General features: G+C 40.3%; 1 protein-coding gene across 3 annotated transcripts in view; it reads right to left on the bottom strand.

Moving 5' to 3' along the window:
• cpt1a2b (carnitine palmitoyltransferase 1A2b) overlaps nt 1-21,763 on the bottom strand; it is a 46,393-nt gene extending 24,630 nt beyond the window's left edge. The window contains exons 1-10 of one of the 3 annotated variants that reach the window (XM_078270412.1): nt 21,524-21,763; nt 19,660-19,693; nt 14,794-14,936; nt 11,663-11,802; nt 8,895-9,060; nt 8,576-8,677; nt 6,839-6,976; nt 6,231-6,308; nt 4,080-4,187; nt 2,877-2,964 (exon numbers count right to left, since the gene is read on the bottom strand). In XM_078270412.1, the coding sequence (XP_078126538.1) occupies nt 2,877-2,964; nt 4,080-4,187; nt 6,231-6,308; nt 6,839-6,976; nt 8,576-8,677; nt 8,895-9,060; nt 11,663-11,802; nt 14,794-14,934 (961 nt within the window). In that variant the 5' untranslated portion in view covers nt 14,935-14,936; nt 19,660-19,693; nt 21,524-21,763. Of the gene's footprint in view, nt 1-2,876; nt 2,965-4,079; nt 4,188-6,230; nt 6,309-6,838; nt 6,977-8,575; nt 8,678-8,894; nt 9,061-11,662; nt 11,803-14,793; nt 14,937-19,659; nt 19,694-21,302; nt 21,484-21,523 lie in introns of those variants that run through there. The other 2 variants (XM_078270411.1, XM_078270410.1) reach the window with 2 other exon arrangements.

The raw sequence follows: 21,763 nt of genomic DNA, 5'->3' as shown, positions 1-21,763 counted from the left end.
CAGCAAGAAGACCACATGACAGGAAGTTACAGAGAAAAAAGGACCCTGATCAGCATAACTGCTGCACCACAAGGTTAATAACTGTGAAAATTTGTATTTAGTGTAAAAATGATGTTTGATTCACACCAAGGCCATATTCTGATATACAGTGGGGCAAAAAAGTATTTAGTCAGCCACCAATTGTGCAAGTTCTCCCACTTAAAAAGATGAGAGACGCCTGTAATTTTCATCATAGGTACACTTCAACTATGAGAGACAAAGTGAGAATCCAGAAAAATCACATTGTAGGATTTTTAAATGAATTAATTTGCAAATTATGGTGGAAAAAAAAGTATTTGGTCAATAACAAAAGTTCATCTCAATACTTTGTTATATACTCTTTGTTGGCAATGACAGAGGTCAAACGTTTTCTGTAAGTCTTCACAAGGTTTTCACACACTGTTGCTGGTATTTTGGCCCATTCCTTCATGCAGATCTCCTCTAGAGCAGTGATGTTTTGGGGCTGTCGCTGGGCAACATGGACTTTCAACTCCCTCCAAAGATTGTCTATTGGGTTGAGATCTGGAGACTGGCTAGGCCACTCCAGGACCTTGAAATGCTTCTTTCGAAGCCACTCCTTCGTTGCCCGGGCGGTGTGTTTGGGATCATTGTCATGCTTAAAGATCCAGCCACGTTTCATCTTCAATGCCCTTGCTGCTGGAAGGAGGTTTTCACTCAAAATCTCACGATATATGGCCCCATTCATTCTTTCCTTTACACGGATCAGTCGTCCTGGTCCCTTTGCAGAAAAACAGCCCCAAAGCATGATGTTTCCACCCCCATGCTTCACAGTAGGTATGGTGTTCTTTGGATGCAACTTAGCATTCTTTCCTCTCCAAACACGACGAGTTGAGTTTTTACCAAAAAGTTCTATTTTGGTTTCATCTGACCGTATGGATTTGAGTCCCTGGTGGCGTAGTGTGTTACTGATGGTAGCCTTTGTTACTTTGGTCCCAGCTCTCTGCAGGTCATTCACTAGGTCCCCCCGTGGGGTTCTGGGATTTTTGCTCACCGTTCTTGTGATCATTTTGACCCCACGGGGTGAGATCTTGCATGGAGCCCCGGGTCGAGGGAGATTATTAGTGGTCTTGTATGTCTTCCATTTTCTTATAATTTCTCCCACAGTTGATTTCTTCACACCAAGCTGCTTACCTATTGCAGATTCAGTCTTCCCAGCCTGGTGCAGGTCTACAATTTTGTTTCTGGTGTCCTTTGACAGCTGTTTGGTCTTGGCCATAGTGGGGTTTGGAGTGTGACTGTTTGAGGTTGTGGACAGGTGTCTTTTATACTGATAACAAGTTCAAACAGGTGCCATTAATACAGGTAACGAGTGGCGGACAGAGGAGCCTCTTAAAGAAGAAGTTACAGGTCTGTGAGAGCCAGAAATCTTGCTTGTTTGTAGGTGACCAACTTATTTTCCCGAGGAATTTGCAAATAAAGTCATTAAAAATCCTACAATGTGATTTTACGGATTTTTTTTTCTCATTTCTCATAGTTGAAGTGTACCTATGATGAAAATTACAGGCCTCTCTCATCTTTTTAAGTGGGAAAACTTGCACAATTGGTGGCTAACTAAATACTTTTTTGCCCCACTCTATGTGTCCATTAGAATGCCTGACAAATTAGATTTTACATTGAAATGTTACTATTTGTATGCGTTTGTATTTTTTTAAAGTGGAGATCATTTATCCACAACTTTATTAAGATAGATAGGTTTAAAAAGATTTAGCCTTAAATTAAAAATGTATATCATTCCTTCCAATGTTATTGGATCCAATTTCATAACAATTTAATAAATAAAATAGAATAAGGCAGTTGAACTGACCCTAATGTGCTACATGAACAGCAGGTTTAAAAACGCCTAAAACATTCAAGGATTATTTAATTGAAGTATTAAATGTTACTTAATATTAAATATTAAGTAAAATGCTGTTTAAAGTTGATCAAATTCAATTCAGATAAATGCAGCAGAATAAGTTAACTATAAATATGTTAAAGGGCATGCACGACCCTAAACAGACTTGCTTCTCCCGCTCTCTTTTACCCATCTCTCTACCTCTTTCTCACACACAAACTCTGTTCATATACACACTTTGTTAAGATGTTGGTTAATTTAATCTAATGAGTATTAACCGCTAATAAAGTAAATTGTTACCTCAATGAAATATTTGCCATTGAAATGAAATTAAACGGCAAGTTCAATAATCTACTTTTTTCTTTTTGACTGTACAAGCATCACGTCAGCTGGTGTAACTGGTTTGTGTCAAATGGGATAACCAGTATTTTTCTTGAAAATATGATCACGTGCAGGTAAATTAATGTTTGATAAAAATGTAATACTGTAAAAAACACATGGTAAGACTTTTTACACAATTTGTTGAAGATTATTTAGAAAACAAATGTTTCCAGCACATCTACCACTTGATATTGCAATAACACATATAATTTAAATGTAGAAGTAATCCTTATAAAATCTATTTTTGGGTGAAATCTTGAAATAGGAGTTATATTTGTATGAGTGCACTCACAAACAATGTAGTGGATGAAATATTAAATATTTAACATTCCTTTGTGGTTACACCACTTGACATTTTAGGTCCATTTGGTCCTCTCTCTGTTAAAAAAAAATGAACGGAAAAAATTTCAAATGAAATAAAATGTACAATAACAAAAAATACACATTTTAATGAAACTCAAGGATGCCTTTAAAAAAGCTTTTTCAAAGTTTTCCAATTTTCTCATCTTGCCAACCCTTTTTCGTCATTGACCCATACATAGAATTCCATCTAATAGACATTAACTATGGGAGCTGCTGTACGTGTGCATGCGTGCATTACCAGTCTCGACTCCTGGCGTGCGTGTTGTGTTGAACATCCTCTCACACTGGGCTGCGCACAGAGGGATGACAGTGCCTGGAACACGACTCTGACACAAAGAGACACACATTTATTATTAGTATTTTTTTTTAATTTTTTTTTTAAATAGATTTTATAAATTTTTATCGAAATAGAACATAACAAACATACAAGTGCTCTCTGTGTTCACAAAACCACCATCCAAACCAAAATGACTGCAGGTAGCTCACGACTGTCTTTACCCCAAAGATAGCTAGATATATCTATCTATATCTATATCCGGTTATCCATCTTGTTAAGAATGAATGGTGTTATGTGGGATCTATGGAGTATCTTATATTGGGTTTCTCTCATTCGGTTGCAATAAATGTGGTTTTGGCAGAGACTATTGCTTCATGCCAGTCATCTTCGATAAATTGCCCACCAAGATCGCGTTCCCACTTCTGTATCATCGTCCTTATATCTGATGGGTCTAAGGAGTAGAGTAGTGAATAGAAATGAAAGAGAACATGTCTTGTGTCTTTTCGATTCAGTATAAATAAATCTATATCACCGAGAGAGGGAGTGCCTGTGTGGAGATTTTTCACCTTTGACAGAACAAAACTACGGAGTTGAAGATACCCGTAAAAGTGTTCAGATTGTTGAAGTTGTTGAACGGACGTCAGTGTATTACCCTGGTATACATCCCAAATAAGCCTGATGCCTTTCTTACGCCAACTATCAAACACACTATTATTAATTCCTGGGGCAAACTATTATTAGTATTTCTTACTGTAAGACTCTCGTTGGCAGCAGAGCAGACAGTTGTTTAAGCGGTTACGTTTTTGCTATTTCTTATAATGTTAAATGAAAGGTATCAATATTAGAGAGATCAGACTTCCAAACTTAAAATGGGCTTTTTGCTCACTTGTAAAAAAGCTTGTTTCCTAACTGACCGTATCCATTGATTTAAGCACTGGAATCCAATAGCCCTTGCTTATAGGGATGTCCGATACCGATTATTAGTAGTTAATTAAATAATAGTAAATCGGTCTATCCCTACTTTCTTACACGCTCTAATATTTACCACACATCAAGATAGATTAGTTAGATAATAAAAACATTACAGCTACACCGTCTCGTTCCAGACCCCTTGCAAACACACCATCCTTCACACAATGCGCACACAATTCAAAACATACTTACCGGTTTGAGTTCTTCCCGGTTGACCTTTCGGCGGTAGAGCAGCAGGGCAGTGATGGTGTTGCCTGCCCTGGCCGCCTGCAGCGCGGTCGGGGTCACATACAGAAAGTCCTGGCACACAGAACATTAGGATTAAAACAAAAATAGGCTCTCAAGAGCTATGCTTTTAAAGACATGAGAACAGATGGAGGAAGTGTGAAAAGTTATACAAGTCTCTAATCTAACTAGAAAATGCATTTCCTGCAGAAAATGCGTGGGAATGCTGAATAGCTAAATTGCTAATGCTAAACTGGATGAATAGCTTAAATCCGTAAGAAGAAGTTGAAGTAGTGAGAATAGTTGGAAAAGTATGAATGGTTTTAATTAAATTGAATTTCATATCATAGTACCACTAATGTACAAAAGATGTGAAATAATTAAAGTTTTTTTGAAAAGCTTATGATAAAGCTAAACTGGATTGCTGGTTAAATTGTGTAAGAAATAGGTGAAGTTGTAAGAAATGTGGAAAAGTGATAATTGTTCTAATTAATATAAATGTCTTGAAAAAAAAAATTTAATAATAGCCATATAGTATGAAAGTTGTAGGTGTAACAGTGGAACAGCTGTGGCAAGGGAGCGACATCCGTTCGGCACACCGCGGCACCACAGTGGTATACGTCCACAGACTGCAGTTCAGTGCGGCTGCTGCTTATCGCAAATCTCTCTCTATCTATTTTAAAATGAGTCATGAAGACCTCGTCTTAAAATAGTCTAAAATCAATATTAGAGTAACCTACTTGTCCAGCTGCTGCAATAAATATGCAGAGGGGGAGAAATCAGAATGCAATCACTACGGAACCATCGTCACAAAATCTGTCTGACCGAGTTTGTTTGTTTGTTTGTGTGTGTGTGTGCTGAATAGCTAAAATGCTAAAGCTAAACTGGATTACTAGTTGAAGTAGTGAGAATGGTTGGAAAAGTATGAATGGACATGAAATTCCTTAAAAAGTTGCATAACACCACTAATGTATAAAAGATGTGGAATATTTAAAGTTATTTTTTGAAAAGCTGACGCTAAACTGAATTGTTGGCTTGAAAAGTTCAACGATGCCAAACGATGTATAACACTGTGGGCTCTGAATTTATTTTCTAACTGAAATTATGAATAAGTATGGAACACTTACAAATGGTGTGAGAAACATACGTAGATGAAAATGCAGAAATATGAAAAAAATTGTTTGAAAAATCTCAAATGGACTGCACTGCTAAAAAACTTGGAAAATTAAATGAAAAGAGAAAGAAAAGTGAAAAAGAGGAGAGAGAGAGAGAGAGAGAGAGAGAGAGAGAGAGAGAGAGAGAGAGAGAGAATATATAATAATTTTCCTGTCTGGGGAAAAGTGCTGTGTCATGCTATAAAGATTATTACAACATTACATGTCATTTAGATGATGCTTTTATCCAAAGAGACTTCCAATTGCTAGATATGTCAGAGGTAACACGCCTCTGGAGCAACTAGGGGTTAAGTGTCTTGCTCTGGGACACATTGGTTGATGTACCGCAGTGGGAATACGAACCCAGGTCTCCCACACCAAAGCCATGTGTCATATCCACTGTGCCATCACCATCTAATAGATCTGCTGAAGGATACATATTGTAATGCAGTGAGACCCAGTGTGAGAGCTTTGACGATGCCTTCAAAGAAGCCTTTATAAATCCAAACAGTACATGGCTCAACAAAGAATGAGCATAAATAACATTACGCTGAATGAGAGATTTAGCGACGGTCTTGTCTGGACGGAAGTCCATGGGGATCGCCGGTAGATAACCATCTTAAGGTTCACAAAATGCACCAGAAAATCCAAAAAAAAAAAAAAAGTGCTCTCCTGTTTGTTGCACAAAAAAGAGAGGCACGCATTTGTATAAACTGGGTGCTGTAGCAGCAGTCTAACAGCACTGTACTTCCTTATTGTTGTTCTATAAATGTAGGCTAATCTATTGTCTACATTTAGAGAACCACAATAAGGAAGTACAGGTGGTTTTAGTGAGGAATTGAAGGACAGTAATAAGGAAAGACGACAAGAAAGAACAGCAAGAACAAAAGTAATGAAAACAAAAGATGCTTTCATCCATTTTAACTCAACTGAGCTTTAAGACTGTGAAAAGGCAGCTGGTTACCATGCCATAGTAGTTACTGTTGACCATAATGGGACCTCGGCTCCTCAAGTAGATGTACTCCTCCCACCAGTCGCTCACCTAGAACCACAACAGGACATTCAAAGTGGACATTTCAAGTTTTTCACTCAAAACAAAACAATTCCCTTCCTGTACACTTGAGAACTAGTACTTTGTACAGTGTTAAAGTATCAAATCACTGATTATGGAGCAAGTTAAGGGGCTGGGTATTAGGCAGAATGTGGACAACTGTAAACAAAAGCAAAATGTCAGAAAAATAGTAGATTACTTTCATTATCAATCATTGTGCCATTTTATTTTCATGATTAAAAATCACTTGGTCTATGAAATGTCAGAAAAAAGTGAAAATGGCATTCGCATGTTCGCAAAGGTGACTTCACAGTCCAGATTCAAAGATATTCAGTTTGCTACAATAACAGAGTGAGAAAACTAGAAAATATTCACATTTAAGAAGCTGGAATTAATGTTGGAGAATTAGTGGCATACTGACAAAAAAGATGTATTCAAACCTTCCACTGTTAAAATAGCTGCCCAACCATTTCATGTCGATCCGCTAATTGATCATTGGACGTGTGACTGAGTACACTTACATAGTTGGTGGCCCACAGAGCTTTGAGTTTCAGGTACCGTTGCAGGCGGTTCCCCAGGTTAGACTCAAACTGATTGGCCAGTTCAGTCATCCGCTTATACCCTGGATCAGTCAACAGAGGGCGCACCGACTCCAGGTACTGAGAGAGAGACAGAATGAGTCCAAATCTGGTTCTGAAATCATTATCAATTTCTGATCTGCTGCCATTTCATTTCTTCATTTAGACCAGAGATCTTCGACAGGGGGTCCGGGGTCCCTAAGAATTACTTCAGGGGGGCCACCAAATTATTATAAGTTGTTCATTACAGAAAAATACTTTGCACATCTATAACATGAGACAGGTGCGTCAAGCAAGTCAAAAGTTGCAAAGAAACTCCTGCACACTGTCTAAGTCCCTATCTCTGCTTCTCTTCATAGAAAGCTTACATTTAGGGAGTGAGGAGTTGTAGCGTTCGCCTAGACCAGCTGGGAAGGGTGTGTAGCCACAGTCACGGCGCGCCCCCTCCCTATAGACCTTTTCACAGATGCAAACATAAACATTCTAAATGGACCCAAGTTGATTTCCTGTTGCAGTATATGTGAATGGCATCAACTGACAGGAAGTTAACAAGGGGCCAGGTTGTTGCCTAGCAATGGAATCCCATTGAAAAGGTCTATCTCTGCAACTCTTAGTTATGCTGTTATAATTTTAGACTGCAGGGGGACTGCCTTTTACACAATGAGCTCCTCTCTCCTCTCTCTTTTCATCTGTGGGCAAATGCTTGTTACTAACTAAGCTCTGGGGAGCTTGTTCCTCAGAGTCCTTAGGTTTTCTCGCCCCGCAGTTTTCCCTGGATTAGGGTAGCACCTAAATCATGGTTGCAGCTGTCACCATGGTCCTGCTAGGCGCCCTGCTACACCCTTCTATGCCCTGCTACATCATGCTATGTCCTGCTACACCCTGCATATTTATTGTAACTATAATTGCCACTGTTCATCACACCCCCAACCGGCACCGGCAGACAACCGCCCACCAAGAGCCTGGATCTGTCCGAGGTTTCTCCCTAAAAGGGAGTTTTTCCTTGCCACTGTCGCAGAGATCCCACTGTAAGCTGGAGGTCTCTCAGACTGCTGAGAGAAGGCTTTTATTTAGCTGTTGACGGTTTGTTTGTTTAAATATCACAACACATGTCCATCATAAGATTAACGGGAACCACACACACGTCGGGAGACTCGTTTATATTATGACAAATATGCTATATACATTATATTTAGTTCATACTTTTCTTAATTTGTTTAATGATTTTAATGCTATAAAGACCGTTGCCGTGCTTGCGTCACTCCCTTACCCCCCCCCCTATAGTCCCTATGGCCACTTGGCCAGTGTGAATGCAAATGGCAAAAACAGTTTTGGGGGAGAGTGGTTAGTAGATCTGCTTAGAAGTGGACTTTTCCTATAACTACGTTCCTGTAACTACTTGGTCAGAAAGCGGCTTAAGGTAGCCTTCCACAGATCCAGTTCATACCAGGAATTTACTGTGCCACATGTATAGCTGACATGTATGTTAGGCTGCCCACATGTTATCGTAGGCCCAGTTTAATAACTGGAACTTAATTTTATACAATATATGTAGTAGGGGGTCTATGTTGAAGACCCCTGATTTAGACCATTAAATATTATATACTATATACGTAGATACTGTATACAAGTGTGTGCCCATGAATATGTTTTAGCATGTGTACAGGTGTGTCCGCTCACCCTGCTCAGTGTTTCTTTGATGGCAGGAACGGGCAAGATAGGCAGAGAGGTTTGATAGCTGTACAGCAGAGGCTTCCTGCTTGATAATAACCTCAGCAGAGTCTGAGAGAAACAGAGAAAGACAGAGGTTTGTGAAATTTTTAGAAACACTTGTATAAAAGGTGCCACAATTTCAACATACTGTACTGGAATTAAAAGCAAGACGTTAGATACCATGCTGTTACAATAACCGCTACACAAAACACAATTTTGTGTCCACGAACCAAAAACGTCTGCAGAGCAGCCACAGGCTGCGATAACAAGTAGAAGCATGACTTACCACCCAGACTTTTGTGGTGTTGGAAACTCGGCCATGCTGCTCAAACATCCATTGGTGGTAGGAGAGAAGCAGTTTGAGGCAGAACCTGAGCGCGAGGATGAGGGAGAGCCACAGCAGAGTGCTAAAGACCAGCACAGACAGCATGGTCTGCTCCTCGGCACTAAGACTGGACAGAAGGGGGGAGATAGAACAGTTACTGGCTATGTAAATACAACAGCATGTCTGTCAGTGTAAACATTTTCAGCACATCCTGAGGCATTTTTTTATTTGACCTGGAGCTTAAACCAGGAGCAATATAATCAAACAAAACACAATCGAAAAACAGTTTTCTGACTGAAGGTAGCTAGAGTTAAACTAATTGTCCGGCACAAGAGGTCCAATTGTGGTGTGGTAAGCTCATGTGAAGTACAAAAACACTAAGAATGAAAACAGTAGTATGTTACACAATTCATTAGCTTATGGTAATAATATAATAATAATGGTAATAACACCAAAACTGGTGCAGGGACAGCAATCGGTTATGGTAATGAATGCAACTTATACTGTAGATTTAATGATTTAGTAAGAAGTAAGAATTAAGTAAGAATTACCCTGTTCTCTTGTTAAATAGTGCTATCGCAGTGGGAGGGGGAAAAAAAAGCTTAAAGCAGAGGTTTTGAAGTGAAGGTAACAGCTGGTATTCAGAACACAGGATGTGAGGAAGCATAAGTAAAGACTACGAAAGTGCAACAGCAACATCTGCTGGACCAATGAGGAAGAGATGGGTTTTTTTTCCCCCCTTTCAGAATCACACAAAGCAGGAATGAGAAAAGACAAATGTAGAAACCCGAGTATAATAATGTGGTTTGAACAACAGAACATAATGAGACACAAAAGAATATTCAGATAAATGCATGTAGAATGTATTAGGTTAGGGCTGGGCAATATATCGATATCGTGACATGAGACTACATAATATATCGTCTTAGCTTTTGGATTTTGTAATATCGATATATGGTGTGATCTTTTCCTCGTTTTACAGGCTGCATTACAGTAAAGTGATGTCATTTTAGGAACTTACCAGACTGTTCTAGCTGTTCCATCATTTGCCTTTACCAACTTAGTCATTACATCCACATTATTGATGATTATTCATCTAAATAATTTGTAAAAAGTATTTTGTCAAAGCACCAATAGTCAACCCGACAATATTGTCACTATATCGACATATTTGGTCAATAATATCCCGATATCTGATTTTCTCCATATTGCCTAGCCCTATGTTAGGCATTAGATTTTCCTTTTATAGTGGCAATGGTATATATATCCATAAACAGAAGCCATCAACATGCTAATATTAATTTAGATATGGAACGTCGCATGTCTAGTTGTCAAGTTAGTTCTTACCCTGGCCACCATGCCCTTAGGGAGACGCTACATACAGACACATAATGACTCCGTTCCCCTATTTTTCCACATCATTATTAGTGTTTTTACAATTCATTTTACTGATCTGTGCAATATACTGTATTTATTACCACAACTACCTGCCCTTGTTTTATGATGAATGTTGGCTGTTGAATGAATGTTGTTCTTACATCATAGATGGATGTCAGTGTTTCCTCTAGCTTTAGAAAAGATTTAGGTTCCCGTATTTGAAGGGGGGTTTAGGGGTCGTCACTCAAATAAAGGTTTTTCAATTTAACAAAAGAAGAAAAAAGAAGCAGTGATTATTAGCATATCTGTGTCTCAAGCATTGGAAAAGCTAGAGCACATAATAAATAAATAACACTCCAAAAATCTAAAGCTGGCAGTGTCCTTAAACGGCAACGTGACACAGATAAAATGCCAGTTTACAGTCTCCCTCACCTCCATCCTGTCCATTTTTCTTTCATCTAGTCACATACGGTGTTGCTTATACTTAACATTTGAGAATGATTATCATCAAGATGGAATGTAGCCGGCGTGTGTGTGAGGTAGAGACTGAGTCAGCGGTGTTGTAAGTATCTAAAGCTACAGTTAGTAAATAGACTGGTAGGAAAGTAGGGGAGAGTTCAGAAGTGCAGGTATCACACCCACACTACTAAAGAATGACTCAGTTTTATGCGCTCAGAAGTAATGTCTGTTTAGATTAGTCATTCCTTGTTCCGCTTGCATGTTACTAGTATTTGACAGACTGGACTTGTGAAGCTTTCGCTTTTAGCTGGCAGCACTTTCAAGTATAACTCAACCACTACTAGATTTTTGAGGTAGATATCGATATTTCGGAGTTAAAAAAATCATAATCAGAAATATATATATATATTTATTTATTTATTTATTTATTTATTTTTTCCCAAATATGTGCAGATTTGTTTTTTTTCGTTTTGTTTAAATTGTGACCAAGATAAGTGGGACATTTTACAATGGAAAAATAAACTCGCCAGTGCTCTCTGGTGGACAAACTGCAATTTCTTAATAAGAGTTAATTGGTTCATTTTTGGCAATATATCCACAATGAAAAAACTGGCCAGCCACTTGCAGTGCAACAGGAAAAGACAACACTCATACAGACGTACGTAAGAATATGTAGACTAAAATTAAAAATCACCTCTAAACTGGAGTTATGAAGTTGCCGCAAGGTAATGCCAAGATGCTGCTATAGACATTACCACTCCCAGCTGATTGTAAAACGGGCTCTCGCGCACAATGTGTGCCACAGAAGAGTGACATTAAAAACGCATGGATCACCAACTTCCTATCCTCCATCTAAAGAAGGTACATATAGAGGTTCCTGTATTTCTGTGTACCTTAGTGGCAGGTGTTGCTGTATCTTGGTGATGAGTCCCATGCTGGGATCCGAGCGCATGTACATGGTGGCCAGGATCGCTATGACGACAAAGAGCCATGAGGAAGGGCTGGCAGGGTACACTCCCTTGATCACCCTGTTCTGTTGGCAAAAGAAGAAACAAAAGGAGGCATTGGGATCAGTGAAACACTCCTACTCTTTTACAATGAGCAAAACAGCTGAGAACAGAGGTTCCTTTTAGAAACAATGGTGAGGTTTTTTTTCTAGTTCAGAGTGAACATTTGAAAAACTGATGCTCCCTTTACGTTTCCCCTCACGTGGATTTAACGTTTTGTCCAAAACATATATGACAACATGACGTACATGTTCTGTATCCACTTGATCTGACATTGTGTTTATTATTGACTCAATTCTTCAAAACCAAGATGTTTTACCAGATATGCCATTTCCTCAAATACCGTACATTCCCTGAAAGGTAAACATGGCTCAATGGTATCTTTATAACCTTTCAAATCTTGACTGGAAAGTTTTCTGTGTGGGTATGAACAATATCTGGCCTCACAACATTCACTTGCATGGACTGGCAGGATAAGAAAAGAGAGAGACACATACTCCATGTCTATGTCATCCCAGCAGGGGCAAAATTGCATGTCAGTACATGTTAGGAAAGGCTCTTTATTGTCAAACTATACAGATGGGAATGTACTCCCTCCCTGTAATAAGGCTTTCTACGTGTAGCTCCCTGTTGCAAACAAATAACACCCCTACACACCTTCTCCGGGGGTGTAAGGATAGCAAGTTGTTGTATGTACTATGTAAATAAAAGTAAGGGTAAGGGTTGTGCAATGAATCGAATTTTCATTGTGATTTTGGCTCCGAACAATCACAAAAACAAAGTATTCGAGAAAAACTGCTATTTTACACATATTTGTTTAGAATGATACACACTTTCGCCCCTCCTGAAGGCTAAACTCACTCAGCCAATAGTCAGCGAGGTCCCGTTTGTGGTATCCGGTGGCATTTAACAATCAGCGCGGGTGAAGATGATGGGGGGAGAGAAGCTGCGTTTGGTGAGCAAGAAGGGGAGAGCAAATTCCGTTGTAACCATTTCTTTAAGTTCAATAAATTTCAACGAGTAACTGGGTTTAATAACCATGATTTCATATACCAAAGCAGCCCTAGTCGTACAGTACTTGCCAAATATCCATATTGAAATAATTACATTTCTAATAGCTTAAATCTTCTGTTAACAAATACCATTGTGTCTGAGATAGAAGTAGCAATATGTTTCTATGTGTCGGGTTACCCAACAAACAACAAAAATGTGATGTGCATCACAGACAGCTGTTTTAAGTTAAATTTGTCCTTTCACCTAATCATGTCTGGGCCTCAAAAAGTATCGGTTCAGGCACCGTTAATTATGTATGCGATTCATTTCGTTCTTGAGTAGTGACCCCAACACTGAGGATATCAAATATCAGTAGCTTAATACCATCAAGAGATGGTTTTCAAAATAAAAGACTGTGTCTATTAACTTACTTCTAGATGCCTTTTGAAATTTGAAGTAGCCTTGATGGAGCACTGCAGTGCTTGCAAGGGCTCTGTGGTTTCCAGGTGTTTGTGTTGGAATTGGTTCTTCAAAATGAACTAGTACAGATGACCTTTTAGGCCTGCTATTATTTTCCATGTCACTGTTATTACAGGTGTCAAATCTATAAACGTTTGTAATCTGAAGTTGTAAGGGACTTCTGAAACTTAAAAAGTCCAGTGTTGACCATCAAATTGTGTAGAAAAGAAGCTTTCAAACAAATGTCCACCTCACATTGTTTGGCAACCATTTTAAATACTTGGTTAAAGGACGGAGTAATGGGAAATGGAGTCATGTTCCATCATGTTCCACAAAATTACAGTTACAATAAATCAAACTTGATTATTTGTTCTGTGACTAGCGGTTAAACTGAGCGGAGGACAAAGCCCAAGCTAACAGGCTAACGGCTTATTAGCTAGCCAAACACCGAGCGGTAACATCTGCAAAGATTGGATCCGTGAGCGCATTAATCTGCCGCCGGACTCAAACATCTGTTGATCCGTGCGGGACTTCACTGTGAGCGGTTTAGAGACGATGTGACCGGCAAGTAACGTTAAAGGTTATCTGCTACTGTAGCAGAGCTGCAAGTAAACGCTGAACTGAGCTATGTGTTGTCAGTGTCGAACACTGCTGCAGGTATTCATGCACGACTGATGACCAATTATAGTTCGCCTCAAACTTTTGATTTGTGTATTTATTTAATTTGTATCATTTCTTCCCCAAGCTCATAAAATAAATTTGGGTCGCACATATATTGACAGGGTCGGTCGGAAACCGGAAACAAACTAAAATGTTTATGCCCTACCCCCTATTTCCACCGAGCGCGTCTGTGCTGCATTCCGGAGGCTCCGCAGCCATCGCAAACAATCACGACTTTTAAAGTCAATGCTTCCACCAGCCGCGTCCCAGAAGCGGCTCTCCGCTCCGTTAAAGATACGCGCCAGGTCTATTTTCACGTGAGCAGCGGGGCGTTCGGACAGCTAGGCAGGAAGTGAAACAGCGAGAGCCAAAAGAGACAGACAGACAGACACACACACACCGCCGCCCCCCCTCCAATATCATAAACGTCTCCTCTACAACACCACGGACAACAAGAGATTCATCTTGGAGGTAGAAAAACATAATAGACATGAGAGATCCTTTCTATGAGGATAACGCCAGAAAAGAGAATGCATGGCGTTTAATGACAGGAGTGCTTGGAGTGGAAGGTAGATTACTAGCTTAATAAACACGTCATTGTTCTTTCAAGTACTTGAAGAGAGAATAGAATCTGCGAGTCGGGCAGGCAAGACACTCTGCTTGTGAGACGCTCCCGGTGTGGAATGGCGCGTAGCGGAGGACGGAACAAACCCTAACCACAGAGGGTTACTGTACTTACTGGCTCAGTTTAAACCTAATTATCAAACATCAAATCTTACTAACGTCTACACTAAAAAGTGGTAAATTAAACAAAAGATACAGACATATCTGACGACAGCATAAATATTAAATGTAAGGACAAGAACCGCACACACACAAACACAGCGATTTCCCATCATCCTCACCCTCAGGCGGCTGACTCGTTTCTTCCAGGATCGTACTCCTGACAGGTAGATCTGGTGCAGGGCCTGATAGGACAGCTGCAGGTCAATCCCCTCTGGCGTTATGGTAAACTGGAACGCCACTGCCTGGTGGGCCTCAGCCATCGCTATGGAAACACAAGTGAACAAAAATGTAAAACACCAATATCACTCCTTGTATTAAGCAATTATGAATTGTTTATTAGAGTTAGACAGCAATGTCTACATTCAATTAATCTGCGTCGGGCCGAACAACGCCTCTAAGCTGTGATATAAGACAACATGTGACGGCCTGTCGTGACCCATTGCTTTTATGATGGTCACCAAGTATAGCAATATGAAAGTTATAGTCACATCTTCACATTGAGCTGGGCAATATATCGATATTATATCAATAGCGTGATATGAGACTAGATATCGTCTTAGATCGTAATATGGCGTTAAGTGTTGTCTTGGTTTAAGGCTGCATTACAGTAAAGTGATGTCATTTTCTGAACTTACCAGACTGTTGTAACTGTTCTATTAATTGCCTTTACCCACTTAGTCATTATATCCACATTACTGATGATTAGTCATCATTGTGTTTATCACTAAAGAAAGGCCCAGCAACTAACTGCTTTAAAAAGAGCATATACAACGGCTTCAGTTCCCCAGCAGAAAAGGCCGTCTTGACGGCAAGGTAGAGCAGTGGAAATATTGTAAATATAGCGTACACTTAAAGGGATACTTTGCCGATTTCTAACCAGAACTGTGTGATGGCAATGTGTGTGCAGATTCATTTTTCCACTGGGACTGCTGCATACGTTTTGACAGATTATAAAACAGCATTTAATAACCTTTTTATAATTAGTTTTAGGACATAACCGGTCTATGAGAGCTAGATTTCTAAGCCAGCAGGCAGCTCAGTGTTGTTGCTGTCTCTGTTGTATAAATGCTCTGTGTGACAATACGAGAGTAATTTAATGTGTCAGTGGAATGTTGTCATCTCGCTGAATCATGCTGCAGCACCACCATGGATACAGAGTGAAAGCTGCTCATGCTACGTTGTGTTATACAGCAGGTTTAATTACAAGACATGAAAAGCAAAAAGCAAAGCTCCGTCATTTCTGTCATTTTAAACCTGCTCAGTTCCTAAAAGATCAAACATGTATCCAGGAAATATCAGGTGTCCTACATTCAGTATGAATATGTCCTTATAATTCTGATTGGCAGTTGGTTCATCAAGGTTGCCATGACAAACTCCTGCACTTTTATCGTGCGAGTGAATCTGATTCTTCCATTAGGAGAGTGAATGTACTGTGTAGAGGTAAAGGATCAAACTTGCATTCCTCTTTCTGGGTTGATTTACTGTGGGAATAGAAAAATACTAGAGTATTTACCTGGACAGTCAGTTGTTGAGCAACCATCGGCGTCAGTCTGACATTATGAATAACTTAATACTTATGAGCTACTAGCTGTGGAATCAAACTGGCAGCTAAACAACATGGAGAGTGTAAGTCACTAATTGGTAACAAGATGCCAACGTATGGCTAGGATATAGACTATCCTCGTTTTTAAAAACGCTGCACTATGTAAATGAATGGACGTCCATTTCATCGGTTAACAAGTTACGCCGTCAACAGGACAGCAGAGGTCAACTCTGTTTCAGTACAGTGGGAGCAGGAGAAATCCCTAAATCAATTTAAACCAAATATGTATGTATCTTTGTTTCCCTCCTGAAGAGATTCAAAAGTGATTCAAGCCATTCCTAGCTTCACAAGTTGTTATTTTCACAACACCCGGACATCCAAAAGACTCAAAAGCTGTGCTTGAAGAGCAAAGGCTTTCATAGGTGCTCTTGATGGCAAGGTAGGAATAGGCATTTTTCACAGAAACATGTCACAGTAGGAAAAGCATCCATTTTAGGGTCCTGGTATTGTGCATGCTGACTCAATGTCACACCGTGATGGCTTACTGATATACTTGAACAAAATGTAATAGAGCCATTGAGTTATTGGTAAGGCTGGGTACGGAATTCAGTACTTTTTAGGCACCGACCGAATTGCCTTTAAAGTATTGGCTATCAAAAAATGCCTTGTCATTCAATACCCAAGGAGTAAATCTCAGAGTCAGTGAGCCAATGAGCATGCAGCATGCTTCTACCAAGATCTAATAATGCTGCCGATTGGCTGTCTAACGTTACATGTCGTAAGCCCCTGACACACTAACCCAACCGTTGGCAGAATAGGCAGTCGGACTCCGCGAGGTCCAAAAACTGCCTCAGAACACACCGAAGTGACGCCGACTTGAGCTGGTAATACGTCTCCATAACAGCAGGCGGCGCTAATCTGTATTGTCGCCCAAAAAATGAAAAGCTGATTGGACGAATGCGTCACGTGGGTCTGGCTGCTCCCGGATTTTTCAACCGGACATAATGGCGGCTCGTTCAGAATATGATCTCATATTTTACAAAAGGTAGTTCACCGAAACGTGTTTTTGAAAACATTTTAAGCGAGAAATAGGCCATGCAGTTGCTGAATCGGTCTTCATTTCAGATCGACAAAGGTCAGTTAAAAAGATTTGTCAGATTTTGAGAGGCTTAGTCACGCTCATCCCGCTCGTCATTTTCCGGGTTAGCGCTCCACCAATCAGATTGGTCATGGAGTCCGACTGCCCGCCCTCCGACGCAACACGTCAGGTCGGCCAAAATGAAGGCCGACGGCTACTCGGACGGACGACGGCACGGAACACACCGAACGGACTCGAGTCACTGACCTCGCCAGACTGTCCGACGGCCAATTATCGGGTTGGTGTGTCGCCGCTTGTAGAGACAGGCAGGAAAAACGCACAGAGACGGCGCTCACGTAGTAGGAGCTGAAACATAAATTAAAAGATTTGTGCCATAATGTGTAATGTTGTAATTTAATTTTTTATCGAAAAAAAAATATATATATTGTTTAAGAAGCTGTATCGAATCGTATTGGAATTTGGGCCGCTGCAAAGGACTCTGCCTACATGGGGCACACACCAGGGCCGCACCAGGTATCGGACATTTTGGAACGAACCCTAGTTATAAGTAACAACGGGGATTTTCCTAGTATGAAAAGTCAAAATGTCTGCTGTTAAACCCTCACACACTCTTACACACACTCTTACACACACTTGGGCGAGAGGCAGGGTACACCCTGGACAGGTCACAGGGCGGACACAAAGACCCCATTTCCACCTGGTATTAAAATCTGTCCTGAGTGGCCTAGTTCACAAGTGGACAGCTCTAAGTGCAGGTGGGAATGCACCCAGGACACATTGAGGACACCTTGATGACTCATTCAAAGTATTTCTCATGTCACAGAAATCCTTCCTAGAATTTATTCAAATTAGTGCTGCACGAATCAACATTGCAATATGCGCGTTTGCAATAGTCACATCGCAATGGGACTAAGGTTTTGCACCATCAATTTCTAATTCTGGCTTCAGGGAGTTTGGACAGCAATATTTTAGGCTTGGAACAGTGTAAACATTTTCAAACCCGATTGATATTAAGCCAAACTGAAGTATTGAATTTTCCACTAGGTGCCGCACTTCACTCAGCCACTACGGAATGAGACTGAAGAGAGAGCCCATAATGAGAGTGTACTTTTCAGCTCACCTCTTTCATTGTAGGGCTGGGCGATAAATAAACTCAAATAACGATATTTATGAACAAATACATCGATGAATAATCACCAATAATGTGGTTACAATAGAGCTCAACAGTGACCGCCCACTTTTTTTACAGCTCTGACTCCGGAAGTGTTTTTCCCCATTCAATTGTTTCATTGACGTTTCAAAAACTGTTTATATATAGAGTTTTAAGTCTGGAACCAAGCCAACCAGCTACGAGATGAATAGTGAGCATAACACATTTGATTCGGCGCAAAAAAAAACAACAAAAAAAAACACAACATTTTGAAAACGGCAAAAGTACAAGACCGTGTACAGAAACTATCATAGACTTGAATGGTAGAAGCTCGCTCTAGCCGTTCGCGGTAAACGTTTCTATGGTAACAGCTAGTTGGACCAATCAGAGCCGCTGCTGTTATGTGTAGTTTTTCTCCATAAGGTTGCGGATAAAACTTATTTTTCTTAAAACAAGGTTGATTTCATACGGACTTCTAGCTTCTACAGGAGCAGAAACTGTCGTTTCACAACCACGTAGCTCGGGGTCAGTCTACCTCGGATGGTTTAGACATTATGACTGATATTCTAAATCCTTACGGAGAAAACCAATGGGATTTTTACTTCCGGAGTCAGCTGTGGGCGGGACTGTTGAGGTCTATGACTAAGTGGGGTAAGGCAAATAACAACTAGTAAATCTTTCGAAAATGACATCACTTTTTTGTAATGAAGCCTTTAAAACCCGGAAGACAACACTTGTGTCATACAACGATATTACGATAGCTAAACATTTTAGACGAGATCTAGCCTCGTACATCGTGTCGTTGGCTTGAAATCTGAAATGTTTCCAATCTGGAGGCACGGTTTCAGTTTTCTTTGCCGTATATCGTCTTGTCACCACAAAAGATGAACCTTCTGGTCTTCCTCCGCTGCACTTGAGCTTTGGAAATGCGCGGGGAAATGTAGCTTGCGTGGATGCCACCGTACTATTTGAGTCAGAAAACAGCGAAGCTACTGAGAAGTTGATTAGTTTAGTGTCCCCGTGGAGAAATTAGGTTGCAGCGGAAATCACAAGCCATTTTTGACAACATAAAGACAACAAGACAAAAATTACTATAATGTTTAGACATATAGACATCACTATACATAACATAGACCAGGGCACTCAATAAAAGAAAAAAACCTTGTTACCGTACAGGACCTTCATTAACTAACCTGATCATGCACCACAGGGCGAGATACACGATTACTGCTTCGATGTGGGAAAGGTGTGGCGATAAAAACAGTCACAATCAGTCAGGTAAACATAAAAAACAAACAAGCAAATGCTAGCGTGAAACACAGCAGGGCAGCCACTGTGCAGTGACTACAAACAAACCGGTTTAGCCTCGTTCACCGGACCTGCGGAACCAGAAATTGGCCCAACTCTAGAATATTTATCATTCAGCCTTCAGCAGCAGCAGACAGGGTGTTGCCACACCAATCTGTTACTGAGTATACAGAAGCATGACCGTTTTATCTCTGGCTTAATATGTTTTTGCTCTTTTACTTCCTGTGACCGATTCAAAATGTAGACACGTGGCTGCCAACTTAAAAAGGAGCTTTAAGTCATTGCTGTGCTGCTCAACTTTACTGGCCAAATAGATAATGACAACTCAGGATGAAAAAAAAATAAAATAAAAAAAATCTGTCAGATCCAAAAGTTCAATTTCTCTAAAGCTTTTGTCAGTGTGTGACAGTGTGTGTGTGTGTGTGTGAGACAGGACAGGAAAGCCTGAGAGCTCTCAGAGCGTCCTGTACTTTTAACAGGCAGAGTAAGGCACAGCTGTTGCAGATGAATGAGGCCTCTGGCACATAGTGGATGATGACAACTATATACAGTTACGCAGATACAGGGAGCCCTCTTTTGAGTTTCCTCTTATGATACATTTGATATATAGTCCATCATTCTGCTACAAGTAAAAAGTTATGTAGTGGAATCTAGTAGAAGTACTAATGGTGGTGTGTGATACTACATCGGCAGGCAGACAATGTTGACAAACAGGTTTTACTTGCCGAGGAAAAGGCAGGTGGTCAGGCAGTCAGACAGGCTCAGCGCGCGGATTGAGTGCGGCGGGAAGAAACGCGCGTGCACGGCACATACCGTACATACAATATTCACATATTAGCTAGACCAGTGTTATATATAAAGTCTGCAAACTAAGGACTATTGTTTGTTCGAGGCACACAAGTTAAACTGTTCATAGGCGTAACACCCAACACTTTAGCTCTTATTGTCAATATTGTTTTTGTTTTGGTTGTTTGTTTTCTCTTATTGGCCTAAATTAATTTTAACGTCAGCCAACAAGAAATTAGCTCTACTATCTGACTATTAGGGTATGCAGTGCCGTAATGAGCTTATCTGGAATATTGCCTCGGATAGATAGCCTTTCATATTTGATAAATGTTTCATTTGAATGTATAACGTTAGGGTGGTATTTGTGAATATGCTAACGTCACATAGAATTTGCCAACATTTACTCGAATGTTCCGTAACGTTAGATAAGGTGCTGTCAGAACTCCACGTCGTAACACACTTGTAATTTCACAAGTAACTAATAAGACCTAATTAGCTTAAACTGTAAGTAACAACATAAATACAAAGTAACAATAACAAATACATGTGCAATCGCGAGGACTTGTTTAAATGTGGCTGAGCCCAAACCAGTTTCCTTGAAGGAAATAGCTAGTTAACGTTACTTAACGTTACGATGCAACCATGAAGCTCTCCATCACTGGCGTCACATTATGTTTCTGTGTGAATGGAAAGAAACAGCTACCAAAACAACAAATACAAACCAGAAATTCAACACACTTACGTTGCACAATACTTTTGTTAAAGTAGGCATACGGTGTGTTAGCATACATGCACTGTAGCCAAGTGTAACATCCCTGCTATTCAACAGTGTTCAATTCATGCTCGGCAACATACCCCACCCCGCGCGAAGCACAAAAGCCAAAAGAGAGCAAGATAATGCATTCAAATGAAAAAGTGGGCCAGGAGCTCGATGAGAGTTTATCAAACAAGACTAAAATGTACCTGAAGTGTCTTTCGAAGAGTTTTCTCGATGAGAAGGTTGATACAGAACGCCTAACGTCTGTTTGCACCCCTCCCTTCTTCTCAAGCGTGGCACTGAGCGCACACCCAGTGAAAGCGAGCTTTTTTTCAGACGGCCAGTGCCAGTATGAACAGGAGAAGATGAGGAACTGGAAAAGACGGGAGGCCGAACTGTCGCTGTGTAATGCTGCGTTCTATTTACCTCGCAACTCGGTTTTAACG

This window comes from Sander vitreus, chromosome 15 (assembly GCF_031162955.1).
Source record: "Sander vitreus isolate 19-12246 chromosome 15, sanVit1, whole genome shotgun sequence".
NCBI classification, from domain to species: domain Eukaryota; kingdom Metazoa; phylum Chordata; class Actinopteri; order Perciformes; family Percidae; genus Sander; species Sander vitreus.
Note: the sequence above shows the minus strand (reverse complement) of the source record. Positions and strands in the feature narration are given on the sequence as shown.